This window comes from Hippichthys cyanospilos, chromosome 11, assembly GCF_059441005.1.
Source record: "Hippichthys cyanospilos isolate Australia breed blue-spotted pipefish chromosome 11, RoL_Hcya_1.0, whole genome shotgun sequence".
NCBI classification, from domain to species: domain Eukaryota; kingdom Metazoa; phylum Chordata; class Actinopteri; order Syngnathiformes; family Syngnathidae; genus Hippichthys; species Hippichthys cyanospilos.
Genome location: NC_142379.1, coordinates 4197334 through 4216676, shown reverse-complemented (window position 1 = coordinate 4216676; position 19343 = coordinate 4197334). Strand labels below are relative to the sequence as shown.

General features: G+C 39.0%; 1 protein-coding gene across 4 annotated transcripts in view; it reads left to right on the top strand.

Annotated features, from left to right (window-relative positions):
* The first annotated feature begins 1736 nt into the window (after nucleotides 1-1736).
* igsf9ba (immunoglobulin superfamily, member 9Ba) overlaps nucleotides 1737-19343 on the top strand; it is a 51029-nt gene continuing 33422 nt past the window's right edge. For all 4 annotated transcript variants that reach the window (XR_015867297.1, XM_088428390.1, XM_088428389.1 and 1 more), the window contains exons 1-3: nucleotides 1737-2053; nucleotides 13498-13695; nucleotides 19110-19256. Coding sequence is in view for 3 of the 4 variants with exons in the window: in XM_088428390.1 (XP_088284516.1) it covers nucleotides 1990-2053; nucleotides 13498-13695; nucleotides 19110-19256 (409 nt within the window). In the remaining variant the exon portion in view is untranslated. The remainder of the gene's footprint in view (nucleotides 2054-13497; nucleotides 13696-19109; nucleotides 19257-19343) is intronic.

The window sequence follows — 19343 nt, the reverse complement described above, 5'->3', positions numbered from 1 at the left end:
TATATATATGTATATATATATATATATATATATGTATATATATATATATATATATATGTATATATATATATATATGTATATATGTATATATATATATATGTATATGTATATATATATATGTATATATATATATATATATATGTATATATATATATGTATATATATATATATATATATATATATATATATATGTATATATATGTATATATATATATATATATATATATATATATATATATATATATATATATATATATATATATATATATATATATATATATATATATATATATATATATATATATATATGTATATATATATATATATATATGTGCTGTTGACTGAAAATGACCTCACGTTTTCTCAAGACTTGGATACCGACCAATCAAGGCTCATCTGTTGGTCATGTGATGTTCACAATGTGAGCTGTGATTGGTTGTGAGTAAATTGCATTGTTGGTTGATGGGAAATAGATGGTTTTAAAAGTATTACCTGTGTATGAAAAATAAGACATGAACTACCAAGGTAATTATGGACAAAATAATAGCTTTTTACAGCTGAAAGTTATTAAATCGGTGTGAATCTAAAACACAACGGCAAAATATTTTCTCAGACAAGTACCTTCTAATAATGTGATGCGCAAATTCCTTCATGTTCCAATTCATTTGCTCGCAATTTGAAAAGAAACATGCACTGTTCCTGTCCTACATGCGTATGCAGTTAGATGTTGAGATTACATTTAAGTTGCATAAAAAAACAATATTAAAATAGAACATTAATTTTAATTTAAAAATTAAAATAGATTTGCTGATACCTGCAGAAATCCTGTATACCTCAATTTGAGAATAATTAGTGACCCCTCCTACAAAATGCGATTGTGAACGGTTATACCCTTTGCAAAGTGGGTGAAGAATGCAAATCCCACATTGGAAAGCTTGGGCTGAGATTCTAACCCCGAATCTCTGTGTTGTAAACCAGACGCGTTCACCACTCGTCCACCATGCTGTAGATATAATATGTTAAATATGCAGAACAGAGCCTTTGATGGTTGCCTGCTTGGCGCAAAGCGACGTAATCATCGCAGCCCCGTCTGTGCGTATGTGTGTGTGTGTTTGTGTGCACATGCATGCAGAAAGAGAGGCATCCATTGAAGTGGAGGCGAGGGGAGGGGTGAGGAGCCGTGTGTAGCGTAGTAGTGGATAGTGGCTGGCTTATCAAGGGCTAACCATGTGTGTAGTGAAGGGAAGCTGCTGCATCCTCACGCGTTATTTCTGTCGCCACACCCATGCGTCACTCACGCGCACACACATGCGTGTCACATGATAAAAACAACGAAAATCTTGCATTTACACGAGATGATTTTTTTTAAATGATGTTTTTTTTTCGATGGTGGAAATATGTCTGAGGCATGTCTATCTTTCAGTGCGCATGATTCTGCGGTTCCCCCACTACTCTACTACGGGCACGCTCCAACTCACCTTGAATGAGGCGCACGGCCGACTCGGCCAATCCCCGCGCGGCAGCCCCGACGACAAGCCAATCAGGTGAGAGGAAGTGGGCGGGTTTGTAAGGAGGAAGCCTCGGGAGGGAGCGAGTGAGAGGAGGAGAGGGAGGGGGGGGGAGGCTGGGCTTTGCGCTTCCTCCCACTCTGGGGCTCTCGTATAGAGAGAGAGAAGGAGGGGAGAGGGAAAGGGGGGGGAAAAAAAAGAAAAAAAAACGGCTCCGTGTGTGGCGAGACGAGCGCGGCGGCGGCGGTGCGGGTGCTGTGTCTCATCGGGGATGCGGATGGAAGGACGGGGGAGGGAAGAAGGGACGAAGGGAGGCGAGCGCGCCGGGGAGACGACACCGGATGCGAGAAGTCGCTAAAAAAAAAAAAAGAAGAAGGAGGCGAGAGGAGAGCTAGATAAGGAGGCGCAAGGTCGAATATGAGCCATCGTGGTCGAACGAACGGGGCACTCAGCGTGGCGATAGCTGGCTGGCAATAGTACTATGATTTGGTATGTGGCCACTCTGATAGCAAGTGTATTCAGCACCAGAGGAACGGCCGCTCAAGGTGAGTCGAAGTGCAATATAATGCATTTTTGCACACCATCTGTGCGTGCGTGAGCGCGCGCGAGAGCGTGTGTGCCGCCGCTGCACCTTGAGACATGCATGGCATTTTTTTCTTTTTTTTCTTTTTTCCTCACACGAGATGTCGCTTTCCCCCCTCAAAAAAGGATTAGCTCCACACACACAATGGATTACCCCGAGCGCGATTGATCATGCTTCATTCAGTGTGTAGAATGCATGTGGGACCATAGCGGGGCAGGTGCCACACTCCTCGGAGAGGGGTGTGACCGTCTCAGCCTCTCCAAGGATGGAGCAAGTATCTAAATAATGCATCACATGTTAGATGAACGCACTGGTAGATTTGACAGGAGCCTGCGATATGCATTATTATATGATTGTGCATAAATTATGTGTAACATCATTAAAATCCCCCGATCACCCTCTTAAAAAAAATGTGGGCTTCCAGTCGTGGTCCATGTGCATTGACAGATGCACTCACTTAACCTTGCTTTTCCATTCATGTCCAGACGAGGGAGACAGGGGCCAAGCTGTTGCCTGGTAACTGATCCCAGTGACTCCCGCCCTCCCCCCACGTCCGCGCAAAACCATCCCAGTCCAAAGTGCCCTGCGAGCACACGTCTGGCGTCAAGTCTGGAGAAAAGTCGGGTCTTAAAGCGTTTGCTGTGCTGCGAGAGTTTGTTTGGATTTGCTGCAGTGAAGGTGACAGACTGGTGGATTTTCTCCAAGAGCTAGCGGGGCTTTGCAGATGCTTAACTGCAGAGAGTGCCAGGCGTTTATTGGAGGGAGGCGTTCATTAGGGCCAGTCCGGAAAGGACAATGAAAAAAAATGTGGGGGAAATGCAATCTACAAATGCAAAGCTACAAATATTTTCTTGGACAAAAAAAAAACATTTCCATTAATTAAAAAACAACAACCTTTAATTGAAAAAAAACTGTTTTTATTTAAAAGATTAAAATAAATGTTGGAAAATATATGGCATTTACTAATACTTTTTCCAGGCTCAAATTCTGCCTGCTTAAAAAAAGAAAATATGAAAATGATGAATTTTCATTTTTGTTAAAGTTAAATAGACAAATAAAATACACGAGTTTACACTTACTTCAAAAAAGATTTAAAAAAGATTTCCTTTAGCAATTAAAGAAAAAGTTGTTTTTTTACAACTTTATACTTGAAAAGATTACAACTCTATAGCATATTATTTTTACTCCATGACTTTTCTTTTTACAATAATGCCCGCAAAGTAGAAGGAAATAATAATAATAATAATAATAATAATAATATGAATGTGAAGACAATTCATCACTCTCTTCCCTAAAATCACGCTCATTTAATCATTAGAATACATTTTCAATTCAATATATAGAAGTAACAATGCAAATTAAAAATTTTATGATAAAATTAAAATACAGTAAAACCACAATTTTTGGAGGGGGGTGTAAGAAAAATGCGGTATTATTTTGGGCAATCTTGGGTCATTCCCATGCTCCGCATACACCGTTCTGAATATTGAGCTACATGCTATTTTCGTTAGCATCTGTTTTGTGTGTTAAGCCCCATGCTGCTCTCCAATGTGAAGCAAAGCTTGAAGCTAACTTGAAATGCGATCTTTCGAACGCGGAGATTACGTGACAAGTCCTCTCCGCACGTTCACGTCATCTGTAAATCAAAGCTGCCAAGACCGTAAATGGGTCAAGTTTAGCCGGGATGATGATTTTCCCGTCCCGGTGACGACAGCGTGCCAGAAGATGGAAAGGTGAAGTCAGTCAATGGGAAAAGCCAAAGGCAGGGAATGAAGTTGACATGTTTAGTGTGAAGCGACCAACTGTGTTGCATGTTCACGTGATGGTCCTGACGTGGTGTTTTGTGCAAAGTGGCGAACGATACCCCGCTTTAAGCCCCGGGACAAGTCCACTGCTGAGCATCTGCGCCCTTTTTTTTTTTTTTTCTCCTTTCATCCCTTCTGTTTCGCACGCTTCCGTGCATTCACTTGATATGCAACATGCGCATCTCTTGATTTATCGGAGAAGAAATGTCTGGCAATGGATGCTTATGCTACAGTTGTAAGCGAGCAAAGGTTTTGACTTAACAAGTTGGTTTTTTTCATTTCAATATTTGGCAGAATAAAACAGATTAATTGGCAGATGAACAAAAAATATGAGTTTTTTGGTCCCTTGAGCTCAAAACAATAAAGATATGAATTAAGAGCAAAACGTTTGACTATTTCACAATACTTTGGTACTTGTCTCAAAATAATCATATATGTATCCATTCTGAGTATATATATATATATATATATATATATATATATATATATATATATATATATATATATATATATATATATATATATATACATATATATATATATATATATAATCAGTGCTGTCAAGATCTTAAACTTTTTAAATTGAATAATAACGAATTTTCTAAGATCAATTGCAATTAATCACATTTTAACAACTATTTTCTACAAAGCTTGTTACAGATACTCACTAAAATCTTTTTTTTTTTTTGGGCCCCAATTTTAGATTTTGTGCCAGTGGCTCTCCTCTCAAATAATAAATGTGGTAGATATTTTACGCAGAAAATAATTCTTGAAAAATGCGAATAATCTTAGTTAATCTTGGGATATTTCAATTGTTTGCCAGCACTAATATATATGTATATATATATATATATATATATATATATATATATATATATATATATATATATATATATATATATATATATATATATATATATATATATATATATATATATATATATATATATATGAAATTTGAAATTTTCTAAACTTTAAATCTATTGACTCATGTGTCCTACAGCTTCACAAAAATAGAGTGGGCAGGAACACTCAGCTGCAGTCAAGCAGTCTTTTTTTTTTTAATTATTATTAAGTTGCTTATTTAGTGCCAAGTAGGGAAGTTGGGTTGCGGAGTTTCGTAGCATATGGTCCGGGACAGCGGAGGTCACTTCAACAAAGTCAACGGTGATTTGGCAAGCAATCAAGGTGAAGAGGGAGCCACTCGGGTGGCACCATAAGCGGTAATGAAATGACACTGGCAGAGCGTTGCTGTTTGAAGGCCACTATTTTCAGCTTTTGCTTTTTGCCGGAAATCCCATGCGAACGGAAACTTGGCGAAGGCGCTCTTTTAAAGAAAGAGTAACATGGAGACCCGTTGTATTTCGGAGACTGACGGAGACCGTCAGTCAAGTTTTCAAAGGCGTCTATGGAGATTTGAGATTGTGCCTCAGGTTGATCGATCGTCCTGACTTCTGTTGTATCCGTCTGGGACATTGTGTGAGTTTGGATTTAGTGCGATGATGCTTTTTGTTTGGGCTGATACCGCTGTTATGAAAGCAAAACCCTTCAAAAAAAACATTTTTCGCTATCAGAATCAAGTGACGTTCTAATCTGAGAGGCACAAGTGTTTTTAAAAAGTACAGGACAAGGACAAAAACAAATGTGTGTCTCTGTTAAAGGTGTTCATTTATGGAATAATTATGGAATAGATCTGAAAAAATGTGAATCATACACTGCCCCTTAAGAAAGTTTTAAAAAAAGGTTTTGGTTAAATATGTGAATCATGTATAACATTTCTTATTCCGTAGACAATTGTAATTAAGAGGTGTATATTTCTGCTGTGTTCTATTTATGAGATATATTACTTTACTATATACTATATAACTTAACTAGTATTTATTTATTATGTAACAACCACGTGAAAAAAAGGGGTAAGACCTGACAAGTTCTTTAACTTCCTCCTTCTTTAACTTCCTCCTTTTGAACTGTTACTTCTACTATCTATTTTACTCTATTTTTCTTTTTTTTTTCCCAATTTTTATTAATGGTTATTATTTTATTTTATTCTTTTCACTCATATTGTATAGATGTTTAATTAAAAAAAAATGAAATGCTAATAATCCACACCTCTCCTCTAAGAGAGTGGATCTCAATCTTTTTTCAATTAAATATGTTTTCAGCAAAGTACACCTTAAACAGTGCAAAGTTTTTTGGGTTAAAAAAAAAATCATGCCGTCAGTGTCTTATTTATGAAATTTAAACCCTTTCAAACTTTATTTGTATTGGTCCACAAAAAAATAATCAACCTAAAGTGTCCTATTTTGGATCATAGAAGAAATCTTTTCTCCAAAAGAAATTAATCAATTATTAATTATTATTTTCCACCCCAAAAAGTAATAATGAATTATTAATTAATATTTTCCACAAAAAAAAAAAAAACAATCAATAAAAAGTGTCACACTTCTTCTGAAAAATAGAATTACAAATAAATATTTGCCCACAGAAAAATTTTAAACATAAAATGTCCTTTTTTGGATCATAGAAGAAATCTTTTCTCAAAAAGAAATTAATCAATTATTAATTATTATTTTCCACCCCAAAAAGTAATAATGAATTATTAATTAATATTTCTCACAAAAAAAAACAATCAATAAAAAGTGTCACACTTCTTCTGAAAAATAGAATTACAAATAAATATTTGTCCACAGAAAAATTTTAAACATAAAATGTCCTTTTTTGGATCATAGAAGAAATCTTTTCTCCAAAAGAAATTAATCAATTATTAATTATTACTTTCCACCCCAAAAAGTAATAATGAATTATTAATTAATATTTTCCACAAAAAAAAAACAATCAATAAAAAGTGTCACACATGTTCTGAAAAATAGAATTACAAATAAATATTTGTCCACAGAAAAACTTTCAACATAAAACGTCCTGTTTTGGGGTTACAGTAGAGATCTTTTCACCAAAATAAATCATTAAGCAGTGGAAGCAAGGTCACAAACATTAACTGCACTCCGAACATTCCCTTCTCTCGCTGCATCACTACAACAAGCGTTGCTTTGGCGGTGTCAGATTTCCTTCATCTCTACAGCACAATAGCAGGGCTGATGCTTCCAAGAACGAGATGTCACTTTTCACTCAAATTGCTCCACGTTTGAAAGGTGATCATGTTCATTGTACGCGCTCAGGCTCAATAACTAAAAAAAATTAAAAAAATGCTCCAGGGTGCCACACCAATAGTTTTTTAAATTTTAGTCATCTCTATCAGGAACATACAGACAAAAACATCCCAAGAATCCATTACCAAAAAGACGGGAAATCTGACATTTGGCTTCAAAGCGGCCATTTTGGTATGGTTTGTGCTATTTCCAAGTATCCCAGCTTTTGTATAAGCAAGTTAGTAAAAAAAAAAAAAAAAAAAAAAGAAGCAGATGTGTGCGAGGTGGAGAGTTGTTACTGGTGTGTGTGAGTTGCTGTAAATAAAAATTGGTTTTGCCGATAATCGGACAATCAACCTTAATAGTAAATAATTCCCCCACGGGCAGAACTGTTGTTATGATTCCTGTTTTCCCACAGGACCTATTTGAAAGGACGAATGGCTCTTGACATAATTTAGCATTTTATTGTTGGTAAAACGCCCGTGTTAGCACCTTCATTCACACCAGCGCTCCACTGGTCAAAGTAATGGATGGAAGAATGAAGTGAAAGGTGCGGCTTCAGTAAACAAGACCTTTCACCTCTTGGTTAGAAATACCATAAAACACATCACTAATGTGAAATTACATTGGCAGTGTGTCAAATGCCAAATTCATAAGCATTGTGGAAAGTTTAATATACAATATCAGCCCTTTAAGACACTATTTTTGGCCATATCATTGCATATTTTGGCGACCTCTCATAATGTACAATTGGGAGCTGCACTGTGTTGCTTCGCCCTTTGTGCCTTTGGCAAAACCAGCGCCATCTTTCGCTTTCTCTCCTTCTCTGTTCTGCACCGGAGTTTTTTTTGCGCGGGTGTCAGCACATCTGCGGCATCCCTGACTGAGCACGGCGCATCAGAGCACGCTGCTCGGCAATTAAATAATGAAGAGAGCTATCCAGGGGGTGGGAGGGGGGGGGGGGGGGGGGGTCATCATTGTTGGGGGTTGCAAAATCTGACGCGCCTCCTTTATAAGAAAATATACATGAAATAAAAGTAGCCACCTTTTTGGAAAACCGTGAAAATCTTGTGGAGCAAGATAGGGGAGGCCATGACCATCCCTTGTCACTGACTGGCCACTATTGGTCACTCCCACACTTGGGTAAAATTTTTGATTCTCTGACATTTTTATTTGCAGTATTAAAATACCCCTTGACAACTGCCAGTTATTTATATTAGCTGCATTTATGCATTTATGTCAGGGTCGCTCGGTGACGCAGCGGTTCGCACGTCCGCCTCACAGTTCAGAGACTCGAGTTCAAATCCACCTTTCTCCGCTAACACAAACGCCGCTAAAAGCTAAACAAGGAACAGAGAAGGTAAACAGGAAATACAGTGTGGCAAAAGCAAATATTTCAAAATACGACAATACAGATAAGTAAAAAATGCAAATTGGAGAGCTTGATGAATTCTTAATGCCGAATAAATATCATGTTAATGCCTCTGGGTAAACGTGGATGGATTCAGACGTTGGTTCAGTCTGCTTGCTTCTTTTAATGAAAATAATGTGGGACAACTTATCTGTAGAAACCGGGTCAAAACGGCTTTTTGAATGTCATAGGATGCCCTCCCTGCTCTAGGGTAATAGTATCGGTGCCTGATATCAGGCAATAGTATCGGTGCCAATACTAGCCTTTTATTCAAAGCATTGGTACTCCTTACAGCAGCTGATAAAAGTATCGCTCGCCCACTTGTGGCTGTCGTTCAATATATAATAAATAACTAGAAAATTGACATTTTCTTGAAGTTTTAACGGAAATATCAACTTGGTATGAATCAGTCTGTCTTTAAAATGATCCGTCAATTTTTGTTGAAGGGGGAATAGGTGCTTAGTATCGCTCAAAAATCGAGCACACATACCGATATCAATATAAAAAAAAAGTGTTATCGAACATCCCCGTGTATTTTGAGTTGTAATGACACAAAGGCAAGGGTTTTGGCAATTCCATAACCCTCTGCACGTAAACACGCACATTCCCTGATGTGACCTTCAGCCATGCGGCCTGGCATTCAATTACCTCCCTGTCAGTGACCCATCCAGTCCAGTGGCTGCACGCCCTTGAGAGGCTCTCTGCAGCCGTTTCCTCCGGTGAGCACGTGCCGTTACATTGCACTCAACGCAAGCTTATATACAATCATCTCTCGTTTTAGCTTTGCGACGCTTTATGCAGTAGGCGGGACAGGATCATATGAGCATATGTTAACCGGGAGTATTAAGTATCCAACTACTCATTCTTTCTCACGAGATATGCTGGGATTTTGCTCGGTTTTGGAATTTTACCTGTTCAAATATAAATGTTACACAAGTTGGTTTATTTATGGGTTGGCTGGACTCCATTGTAGCCCAGAATTGGCTTTTTTAGTCAAGTGGAAAGTGGGATGCTTTTTATGTTGTTTACATGCACTTGAAAACAAGTTGAACCCCCACCCAAGACATTCTGCCCGAACGGTTGCCGTTGTTACGGACAGCCGACCGGTAATGGATCTTGAGCAGATGTCTTTCATTTCTTGATCATCGCAACAACAGGGAAAATATGTTGTTATTTGCAGAGCAAATAAATTCAGACTTTTATTGACCTTGGTTTAACGTGCTTCCAGCTATGCAGTTGATGTTTTGAGTAATAGCATATCTCGAAACTATAAAGTTGAATGAGATCACCGTTAAGACAAAAATCAAACATCAAACATCAACAAATCCCCATTTGACAAAATTTGACAGATTAAAAAAAAACAGACTGAGACAGTAGACATGTAAAGTACTGTGAATGGTAAGCTTAATTTAGCATTTCGAAGCTAGTCATTAGCAGCTTTACATTTATCTACATGCTAATAATAGCATTGGCCTCCGTGTAGCTCGATATGACTTTTATTGCACTGATAGACCTTTTCTTGTGTGGCAGAAAGTTTCATTTCCTTTTGCACGGTTATCAGATGTATTTATTCAACACCTGGCCCAAAAAAAAGACACAATGAAACGAGGTGTTATGTTCTTAAAAGGATGCGGTATGGAACATCCTATTTCAAAGCATTTTGGGGGGGTGTGACTTCCCTTTTAACACTGACGTGGTCCATCGGTAACGCATTCATTCCAAAGACATATTTTTGATAGTCTAAGACTATCTCAAAAGGGGGTATTAGTACCCCTGGAGGTACTTGAAAGAACTTCAGGGGGTACTCGAGATTTTAAATACAAGCAAACATGCAAAAATCCTTTCTATGTTCTGTGGATTATTCAATTTCATTATTGTAAAAAAGCCAGTAAAAAGCTAATTCACAGACCGTGCGGAGGTTATCATGAATGCATCAAGGAAATGAAATTACTAAATGCTATGATCAAGCCACTGCTGATTGCGCCCCCTTGAGGATCCCCTAATGAGATTGGACAATTATTAACCTTCGCAAATCCAAAAATCATTTCCAGCCTGGAACCAGAACTCTCCTGAACATGAGCAAACAGAAAACTATGAACTGTTTATTTATTTATTTAAATCTCTTTTTCCCCCCCTCCCTCACTGGCGGGTTTGAGTTTGTGCCTGACGTCAAGTGACTCTACTTAGCCAAAGCAAACAATGTGGCCAGTGTGAAGTTACAGAGGAAATCTGAAGCAGTCTGGAGGGCCATGAATTTAAAAGCCTTTGATATCTATCGGCCATTTAATCATAGCGACGGGGGAAAAAAAAAACTGTTTAATGTCACCGCTTTGCATTTCAAATTAAGCTCGGTACAAATATGTCCTACCTTCAAAAGAAACCAGCAACACTTTTGTGCTATGGGCTTTTGTTGTATAAACATCAGGATGCACTCTTGTGTTATTGACTATTTACTAGAAAAGGCTATGCTATTGTTTTGACAAAATAATTACTTATACTGCGTAAATTTAGCTGATAGAAGTTTTGAACATACAAAAACGTTTTCAGTGGCGTTTCAAATATTAAGGCACTGCAAAATAATTATTTTCATCAATCAAAACAGACAATCTGTGCTCACAACGACTCGCTAACTAGCGTACTAAAGAAGGTTTTTTTCTTTTTTTAAAGCTAGCTAGTTTACACCTTAATTTTCAACCAAATATACCGAAATATTTTTTGAATTTAAGACACCCTTTGTTTGGATTAAAACAAAAATATTGCAAAAGAAACTCAATTTTAGCATCACTGCTACATGGATTTTACGTATTTTGTCATTTGTATTCAATTAGATTATGTTTTAGCAAAGTATTTGTAGTACTGATTTATCCAGTATAAGTGTGTGAAAGAAACAAGTTTAGTCGTTTTGTTGATGTATTCAGACTTTTTAACCAAATTTTAAACTTTACTTTCTTAGCTAATTCAATTCCAACCCAGTGTTTAATAATTGACTTAGTTAAAATTAAAAGTAAAATATATTTAAAATTTATCTCATCAAGTATCACCACTCTGGGGATTTGAGAATTTGCTAAAATTGCTTAAGCTATCTTTTGGCTAAGCTAAGCATTGTTAGTGTTTTTAATCGTCTTAGTTTTCGATTGTTTTTTTTTTTTGTGCTAAAAATACAACACTGTAATAATCAATCTTATAAATTCAAAATATTTTCCCCTTCATTATTGAATGTTAAAATCCAAAAGTTGTAGCAAACAGTAATTAATGGGTGCCCGCCCCCAACCTTATATACAGTAGCTACCCCATATCAAAATCCAATCCAGTGCACCTAAACTTGTTTTTATTTGTTTGTTCAGGTCATTTTACTTTCATTCAACAGTGTTTGAATTGTTCATTGTTTTGAAAATAAAGGGATTACTGAACACTTCAAGCTAACTCTAGCTAGCTTGTTACGGTCTAATCGTATTCTGTCCATAGCAACCAAAATCCCAGTGAGAGCATTAAAATAAAGTATTGTTGACTCACTAGATAGATAGTTGGACATAGAAAAGACGCTGTGGCTTTATTTGACTCTTTTGGTCAAGTGACACAATAGCAAAGCAGATTCCAGCAGATGAGTCTGAAAAAAATATATCATTTGATTTAATCTGCTTCTGTTTCAGAGTGGAATCTGCATCAGTTGAAATAACCAAAGTGGATTAACTCTATGACTGGATAATGCCGATTAAAATGATAAACACACTCACTAAATGATCCATATGGCCGTTCAGAGATGGAGTCAAAGCTTTAGTTTATAGAGAGACGCAGGTGGAAATAATAGCTGAGGTTTCATTATAATTTGTCAAAACAAGCTCGCTGGACATTGGGGTAAAATTTGGGGGGTCGTAAAAAGGAACAATGACAGATGTATCTAAATAGACATATAAGCCTTTAGTTCCCAGTCGTAAAATGGCCACAAGAGGGCTGATACCAGTATGGGCAACCATTGTGAGTACCAATAAAACAAACTAAGGCTGGATATTGGTCCTATACTGATTTAGGTTAGAAAAAAGTTGGGTTTAAAAGCAAATACGATATTTCCGGACTATTAGGCGCACCGCATTATAAGGCACATAGAACAGAAGCTACAGTGGTGGCTAGGGTTACTTGATGCTATGCTCTAGATGGAGCTACTCTAAAGGCAATGTCAACAAAAAAAAATCAGATACATCAGTCAAACTTGATTGATAGACAATCAGAAATGATGAATAAAGATGATTTGTGGAAAGTAGTATCTGAAGAACGAGAAAAAAACACATTTGGAGTAGTTTAAAAGACTGTTTAGATCAATGTCAAAATCATTCTTTTAAAAAAAAGAATATACTTATGAGCCAATTAAATGTTATTTTTTTCATCAAAGTGCAACCAAAAAAACTAAAATATATTGTATTATTGATTTAAAAACAATTTCGGGATTTATTTTATAGAATCGCGCTTTAATTTACAAACACCCGCGTTTTATTTTTGCGCCTTGTCCCCATATAAATCGCTTTTATAGCATATCAAAATTTCAGACAGTGTGTTTTAAAATTTTTAAGAACCCTCTGTGTATTAACAAGCCAACGTTGACTCGATCTTTACTGGCCACGTGTCTCAATGCTCTTGTCCACTTAAAGCTTCACGTCAAATTGAACAGATTGATGGACTGAATTGATTCCAATAATTGATTCCAATAATGATCTCATTAAGAATTATCCTACTACCTAATGCTTCCGTTTCTATTTTGTTGTCCCTGAGTGAAATGTCAGCATGTCCCTTGACGCCGCGCCTCAATGAAACGGTGGTCTGAGGGGGTGGCAAAGCGGAGAAAATCCATTCCTGGAGTGAGCGTTCTGCTGAGGCAGAAAGGCCGCGGTCAGGTCCGATGGAAGCCGGCTAAGATCAATGGAGGCGCTTGGCGGCGTCCGTTCCCGTACGGAACGCCACATGCACTTTATTGTCCTTGTGCAATAAAGAGAATGTGGTTTTAATGCATTGGAGTCCGTTTGCTGATCGAAGTGTCTAATTATGTCCCCAGGTGCCCACGGAGTGAGAGAGGAGCCTCGGTTTGTGACGGCGCGCGCCGGAGAGAGCGTGATCCTGGGGTGCGACGTGTCCCCTCCCCTGGACGGCCAGCAGCCCCCCTACGTGGTGGAGTGGTTCAAGTTCGGAGTGCCTATTCCCTTCTTCATCAACTTCCGCTTCTATCCTCCACATGTGGACCCAGAATACACCGGTGAGCACACACCATATCAGCAGCCAATCGTCATTGTCCAATATAAAGTAGACGTAAAATAAGAATTCACCATTAATGCCAAATTAAGTCCTTACAGCCAGAAATCATTATTTTAAGTAAGTATTGCCTGTGCCAATTAGTAGGTATTGCCTGTTTTGTTTTTCTTCGAAGTGTAGGCTCGTCACCTGTCTCTTGATTGGTGCTTTTCCCCTTCCCAAAGACCCATTCTACTTCTTCAGGAGTGAAATTTTGGCACAACTCACAGAAACAAATCCAAGAGAATACGGTCAGAATAAAATGTTTTTAAAGCTAAAATAACTTTTGGACTCAGATAATACAGAAAATGGAAACAATTTGGACTTGAGGGGATGATTTCAAGCCAAGGTTCAGGGTACAAATTTGGTGCTATTGGTAAAATTAGGTTTCTAGAAAAGTTTCATATTAGAGTTATTGGAGGACCCTTGTTTAAATTACCATTAGAGGTCAGCACTTTGCATTTGTAGCCAAGATTGGGGTTTCAAACTAATCTTTAGTACATAGTTCAGCTTAAGGTTTTTAGGACTTGGCTGAAGGCGGGGTTTCAGTTTTGATTTAAAAAGATGATATGCTAAGGAATTAACCAATAAACATTGATTTGATTTTTTAAAATTATTATTATTATGGGGCAGGACGTGTGTCCACATTGCACACATGCGTCTCAGAACCCACCATGGAATTCCAGGACCCCTTCCAACACACATGAACGACTTGTGCTGCTATGTGATTGATCTGTGACTCACACGGATGAGCGAGAATGAAAGTTGCGCCTATTAGATGCATTACACGCTGCATGAATCGCATCATAACCTTAAAAAAAAAATCCTCCTGTGCTGATTTAGTCAATACGTCTCTGCGCTTCCTTAGACGCAGCAGGAAATTGCTTCTACTGATGTTGTGTGTGTGTGTGAGAGACAAGATGGCGAGTTGTCAGAATGGGGTCACATTTATCCCCTCCTGTTGGTTCTTCTTTACCGCGTCGCAAACCCCACCCTCAGCTGTTAATATGCTGTCAAAAGTGAGAGAAAGCATGACTGCAGTTCAAGTCCTGAACTTGCAAATAAATGCATTTTTTTAGGGGATCCCTTCCATAGTGATAATTCTAACAAGAGTGTGTCACTGTCGACTTGAAGCTGTGGATCGGATTTCTTTTCAAATTATGAGCAAATCAATTGGAAGAGGAAACAACAGTTCGCTAAATTGTGCTACAGTGACTCCTTTGCAAAATTATGCCTTTATTTGAAGGTTTAACGTAACACTGATTGTCACACACATTTGAGCCAAATGAATTGGAATTGAATTTTCAATGTCACATTCTGAGGGTAGAATTTCTGCCAATAGGCCACAGAGCTTTGTATGTGCCACAAAAAAAAAAAAAAACCAGCTACTATTACACTTTGAAACTCAGAATTTTAAAACTGGGTTTTTTAGGGCTTTATTTTAAGGTTTCATAGTTCCACATTTACCCGAACCCTTGTGGGAAAATTTGATCCAACTCTGGGTTTTTTATGTTTTTGATGTGTGATATCAAAGGAGAAGCATAGAAAAAAACACAAGGAAGCCAAAATATTGCACAGATTGTCAAAACATGACGACTTTCAATATGCCATGCTGCCATCCTTTCTAAATGCTTGCAAACAGGAGAGGTACACGCCACAGGTGTCAAATTTAGTCCATGTCGAGCTCATTTGCTGCCATTATAATTAGGAAATATTTTCCATTTCTGACATGTTGAAAAGTTATATCATGCATTTCCCCGATTTTTGCATTAATCCTTTCAACAGCAACTTGCGAACGAGCAGCAATAGAAATTTTTGTGTTGGCACCGGATGGCGCTAGTGGAAAATTTATGACATTTGCAATCCTTTTCTATGACTTTGATGATTGGCTTAGCCTGGACTCACATAATGAAAAAGTCTTCAAAAGTCATAATACTCTAATTCTGACATAATAAATATTCCTTTTTCGATTCCCCCAAAAAGATTATATATGTATGAATAGGGCTGATCCCTTTGAATATTTTGAGGGGTTGAAAGTAACTTTATATTTATATCTGATGATAATAAGTTGGGTGATAAGAAGGCCAACTTATTGAAAAATCCCAGAAGCTAATGTTATTGTTTAAAATGAAATTTTGTTGTGTTGTGTTGTGTTGGAAGTGTTAAGGTGTCAAATTAAAAGTTTCCCTACCTTTTTTCCCACCAGGAAAACTCAGTTGCTAACCCAAAACAGCAGCACCTATTGAATGTTACCAGCCTTCATCGGCTATAAAAATTCTCAGTGACTCTTCCCAACTTTGGATTCGAATCATCCATAATGAAAAGATCTCCCTTTGCTAAACGATACACTTTGCGCACCCCCTCGCAGACTATATTATCGCTCCTTCATTACCGCGCGTGCTTGTCCCGCGGCTCTATGGAAATTACAGCATTTAAAAACATCTATTTTTGTGCAGACTCAAAGCAAAGACTCCATCAATAATTCAGCCGCGCAGCTTGTGAGATTTTTAGCGTCTGATTCGCAGGCTTTGGGACAAGCTGCCGGCGTAAAAAAGATCATATATCTTTCAACAACTCTTTCCGAGTGATGCGTGTGGCCTGTAGATTTGAAATGATGTTTTGAGGCAGGGCCAAAGATTATTTGTCTGTTGATTGACTGCAAAACAAAGTCGAATAGCACTCAGTAGATCTTAGACCGAGGGAAAAAATATCACCATATACCATTGTTACATTCCTGGCAATTGTCACACGATGGACAATGTGACGACAAGTAAGGAGACTACCATAAGTCTGACATGGCTTGTTGGTCAGAGGATATGATTCTTCCTCAGAGAGCAAGAGATCCCAAATGAACCCTCTTCTAGAGGGTTTTTCTTCGGAAATTGTCACACAGGAGACCATGTGACAAGTAAAGGTTGATTAAAGTTCTTCGCTGGTTGTTGGTTGAGGGGTATGATACTTGCTACGGCTTTTAAATCTGATGATCTGTATTTTGAATTATTTTTGCTCTTTTTCTCTGGAAATTGTCACATGGTGGCCCACGTGACAAGCAAAGAGGCAGTTAAAGATGTCTCTAACTTTTTGGTCTTGGCGTAAGATTCTCCCGTGGTGTTCGGGATATCCCAGACGAGCTCACTTTTAAAATGTTTTTTCATGCAATTTCCACACGGTAGCCCGCGTGACAACTAAGAAGGCTCGTCTAAGGGTCTGTGATTCACAATAAGGGCGCAAATCCTGTACGAGACCTCTCTTAAAGGGTCAAAGACATGCTATGTCCTGTAATTGAGTAGCAGCCAGACGGTACATGAAAATAAACATACCGTCAACGGCGTCTGACGATGTGCGAAATGAAGACCACACTCTTAACCGGCTGTCAGTCAAACTCCGGGTAGTTAGAGACAAACCAACGGTACAACCACTAGAGTCCGTCCCGGTTTAAAGGCAAACGACATTCTGGATAAATTGCCAGTCAGTTGCAGTCTGTCGGAGCTGACGACGGAGGAAATGTCGAGGACACCCCGAACTGGTTGTCAGTCAATCGCAGGGCACATGGAGACAAGACAACAGTCACTGGAATCCGTCACAGCTGACTGTGGGTGAATGGCAGTCAGTTGGAGTCCTAACTGGATGGCTGAAAGACAAACTACACTCCGGATTGGTTGCCGGTCACTCGCACGGCACAAATTAGAAGAAGACAAAATAGCAAAGTGTCAACCGGACGAAAAATCTTTTTGTGTCTTTTTAGGCATGTGTCAATGAGACTTATTTTTGGGTCGTCATGGTAGACATGAAAAGAGAGTTTAATGTTCATAAACAATCTACTCATACACAATTTATTCTATTTTTAAACATAATATTGAATATTTGGCACAGTAAGAAACGTGAACCATGTTTAGCGCAAATAAGTGAATAAATAAATACACTAACATTCTTCTTGATTTTTAATCGTTCAGACACAATGCCCTGCCACTCGTAAGCCATAAGTAAATGCCGTCAGACGTTGACCTGTTTTACTATTTTACTATTTTGAACATGTTCCAAATTTCCTTTCGACAAGAGCGCTACACTCAAACGTCTGCCCGCCGTCTGGCAAACGATTTCAACCTTGAACGAACCCTGACAAGATCAAAAGAGCCACTACCTTCCCCGACGCCCGCCGCTGCTCGCCCCTCCATGGGACGGAATGAAACTGACTTTGAGGTCTGAATTTTCAAATAATTCTGGAAGAGGTGCTACCAAATTAGTTTTTGGAGGTACTTTTTGATGTATGTGAAAGCCCTCCAAATGGTGATTTAATTAGGCCTAAAATGATGATTAAGATGCATTGCAGTTTACTTGAGCAGCAGCGACTCCCTTGATCTCTAGAAGACACCGCCCGCTCCGACTCAGCACTTCAATGGCCAGCCCAAAAATAGAACGGACTTTTTTTTTTTCTAGACAGCCTTTTTTTTTTCCCCCCTTTTCCATCTGCAAGACTGCAGTCACTGCGCCTCTCTCCTCCCCGCGACTCCATCGATTTTCTGCTAACAAAAAAATGTCTGTTTTCCACCCGAGCGGCGACCCGTCTAAACGTCGCACGTATGCAAGTTCCGCAACGGCTCCTCGGCAGCCTCCGCTAAAAAGAACGAGAAGCGGGTGGTATATTACGTTTACGCATCAAAGTTTGCAAAGATGCTCTATCTGAGAACACTTGTCAGGCCCGGCAGGAACCAACGTTTTAGTCTGTCGGGCTGTCAAAGGCGGCCGCGTGAGCAACGGGCCCAAAGCTGCGAGACAGACAGCTGAGAGGCGGTTGATTTCTTCTGGCTCGCTTTCTTCAACTCCTCTCTTCCCTTGTGATTTGCTCCTGTTTGAATTCCAATTTATCCTGAACTGTGAAAAAGACGGGGAGGGGGGGTCGGACTGGACAAGTTGCGTGTGAAACGTATGCCTTCTTTGAGATGGAAGGCTGTTTTTCCACCCGCGCAGATACTTCTGATTCAGCTTAAAATGTGGCCTCCAGGAATTGCTGCTACAAGCAGCTGCTCTGTTTTCCGGCCAGTTGCCCAATTTCAAATATATTTGTTCGCACTTATAAGCTGAGACTTCTGAGGGCGTCATGAGCCTGCGTAGGCTCTGATGTCTGTTTGCCAAAACAAGACTACGTCCTCGATTGGTCGGTAGTCATTCGGAGTTTGGTCCGGCTGACCGTGGTTGAAAGCAAAATACACCCTAAAACGGTTGCCGTTCAGTCGCAGTTTATCCTTGGACAAAAAGCAGACTAACCCTGGATTGGTCACTGATCAAACGCAGGAATCGATCCCTGCGTTCCACAATGTGCCCAATGACTTAGTTATTTTTGACCCCTTGAAAACTCTCGCGTTTCCCGTGCGTCCGCAGGTCGAGCCTCCCTGCACGGGAAGGCCTCCCTGCAGATCGATCCGGTGCGCTCGGAGGACCAGGGCTGGTACGAGTGCCGGGTCCTGATGCTGGAGCAACAGTACGACACCTTCCACAACGGCAGCTGGGTGCATCTCACGGTTAACGGTGAGTCCCCGACCGCGGTATGCCTTCTTCTTACGAGTCGCTTAGGGGAAGGCCTACCTTCGCAGCGCACTTTCGAGAAGTGCTTCA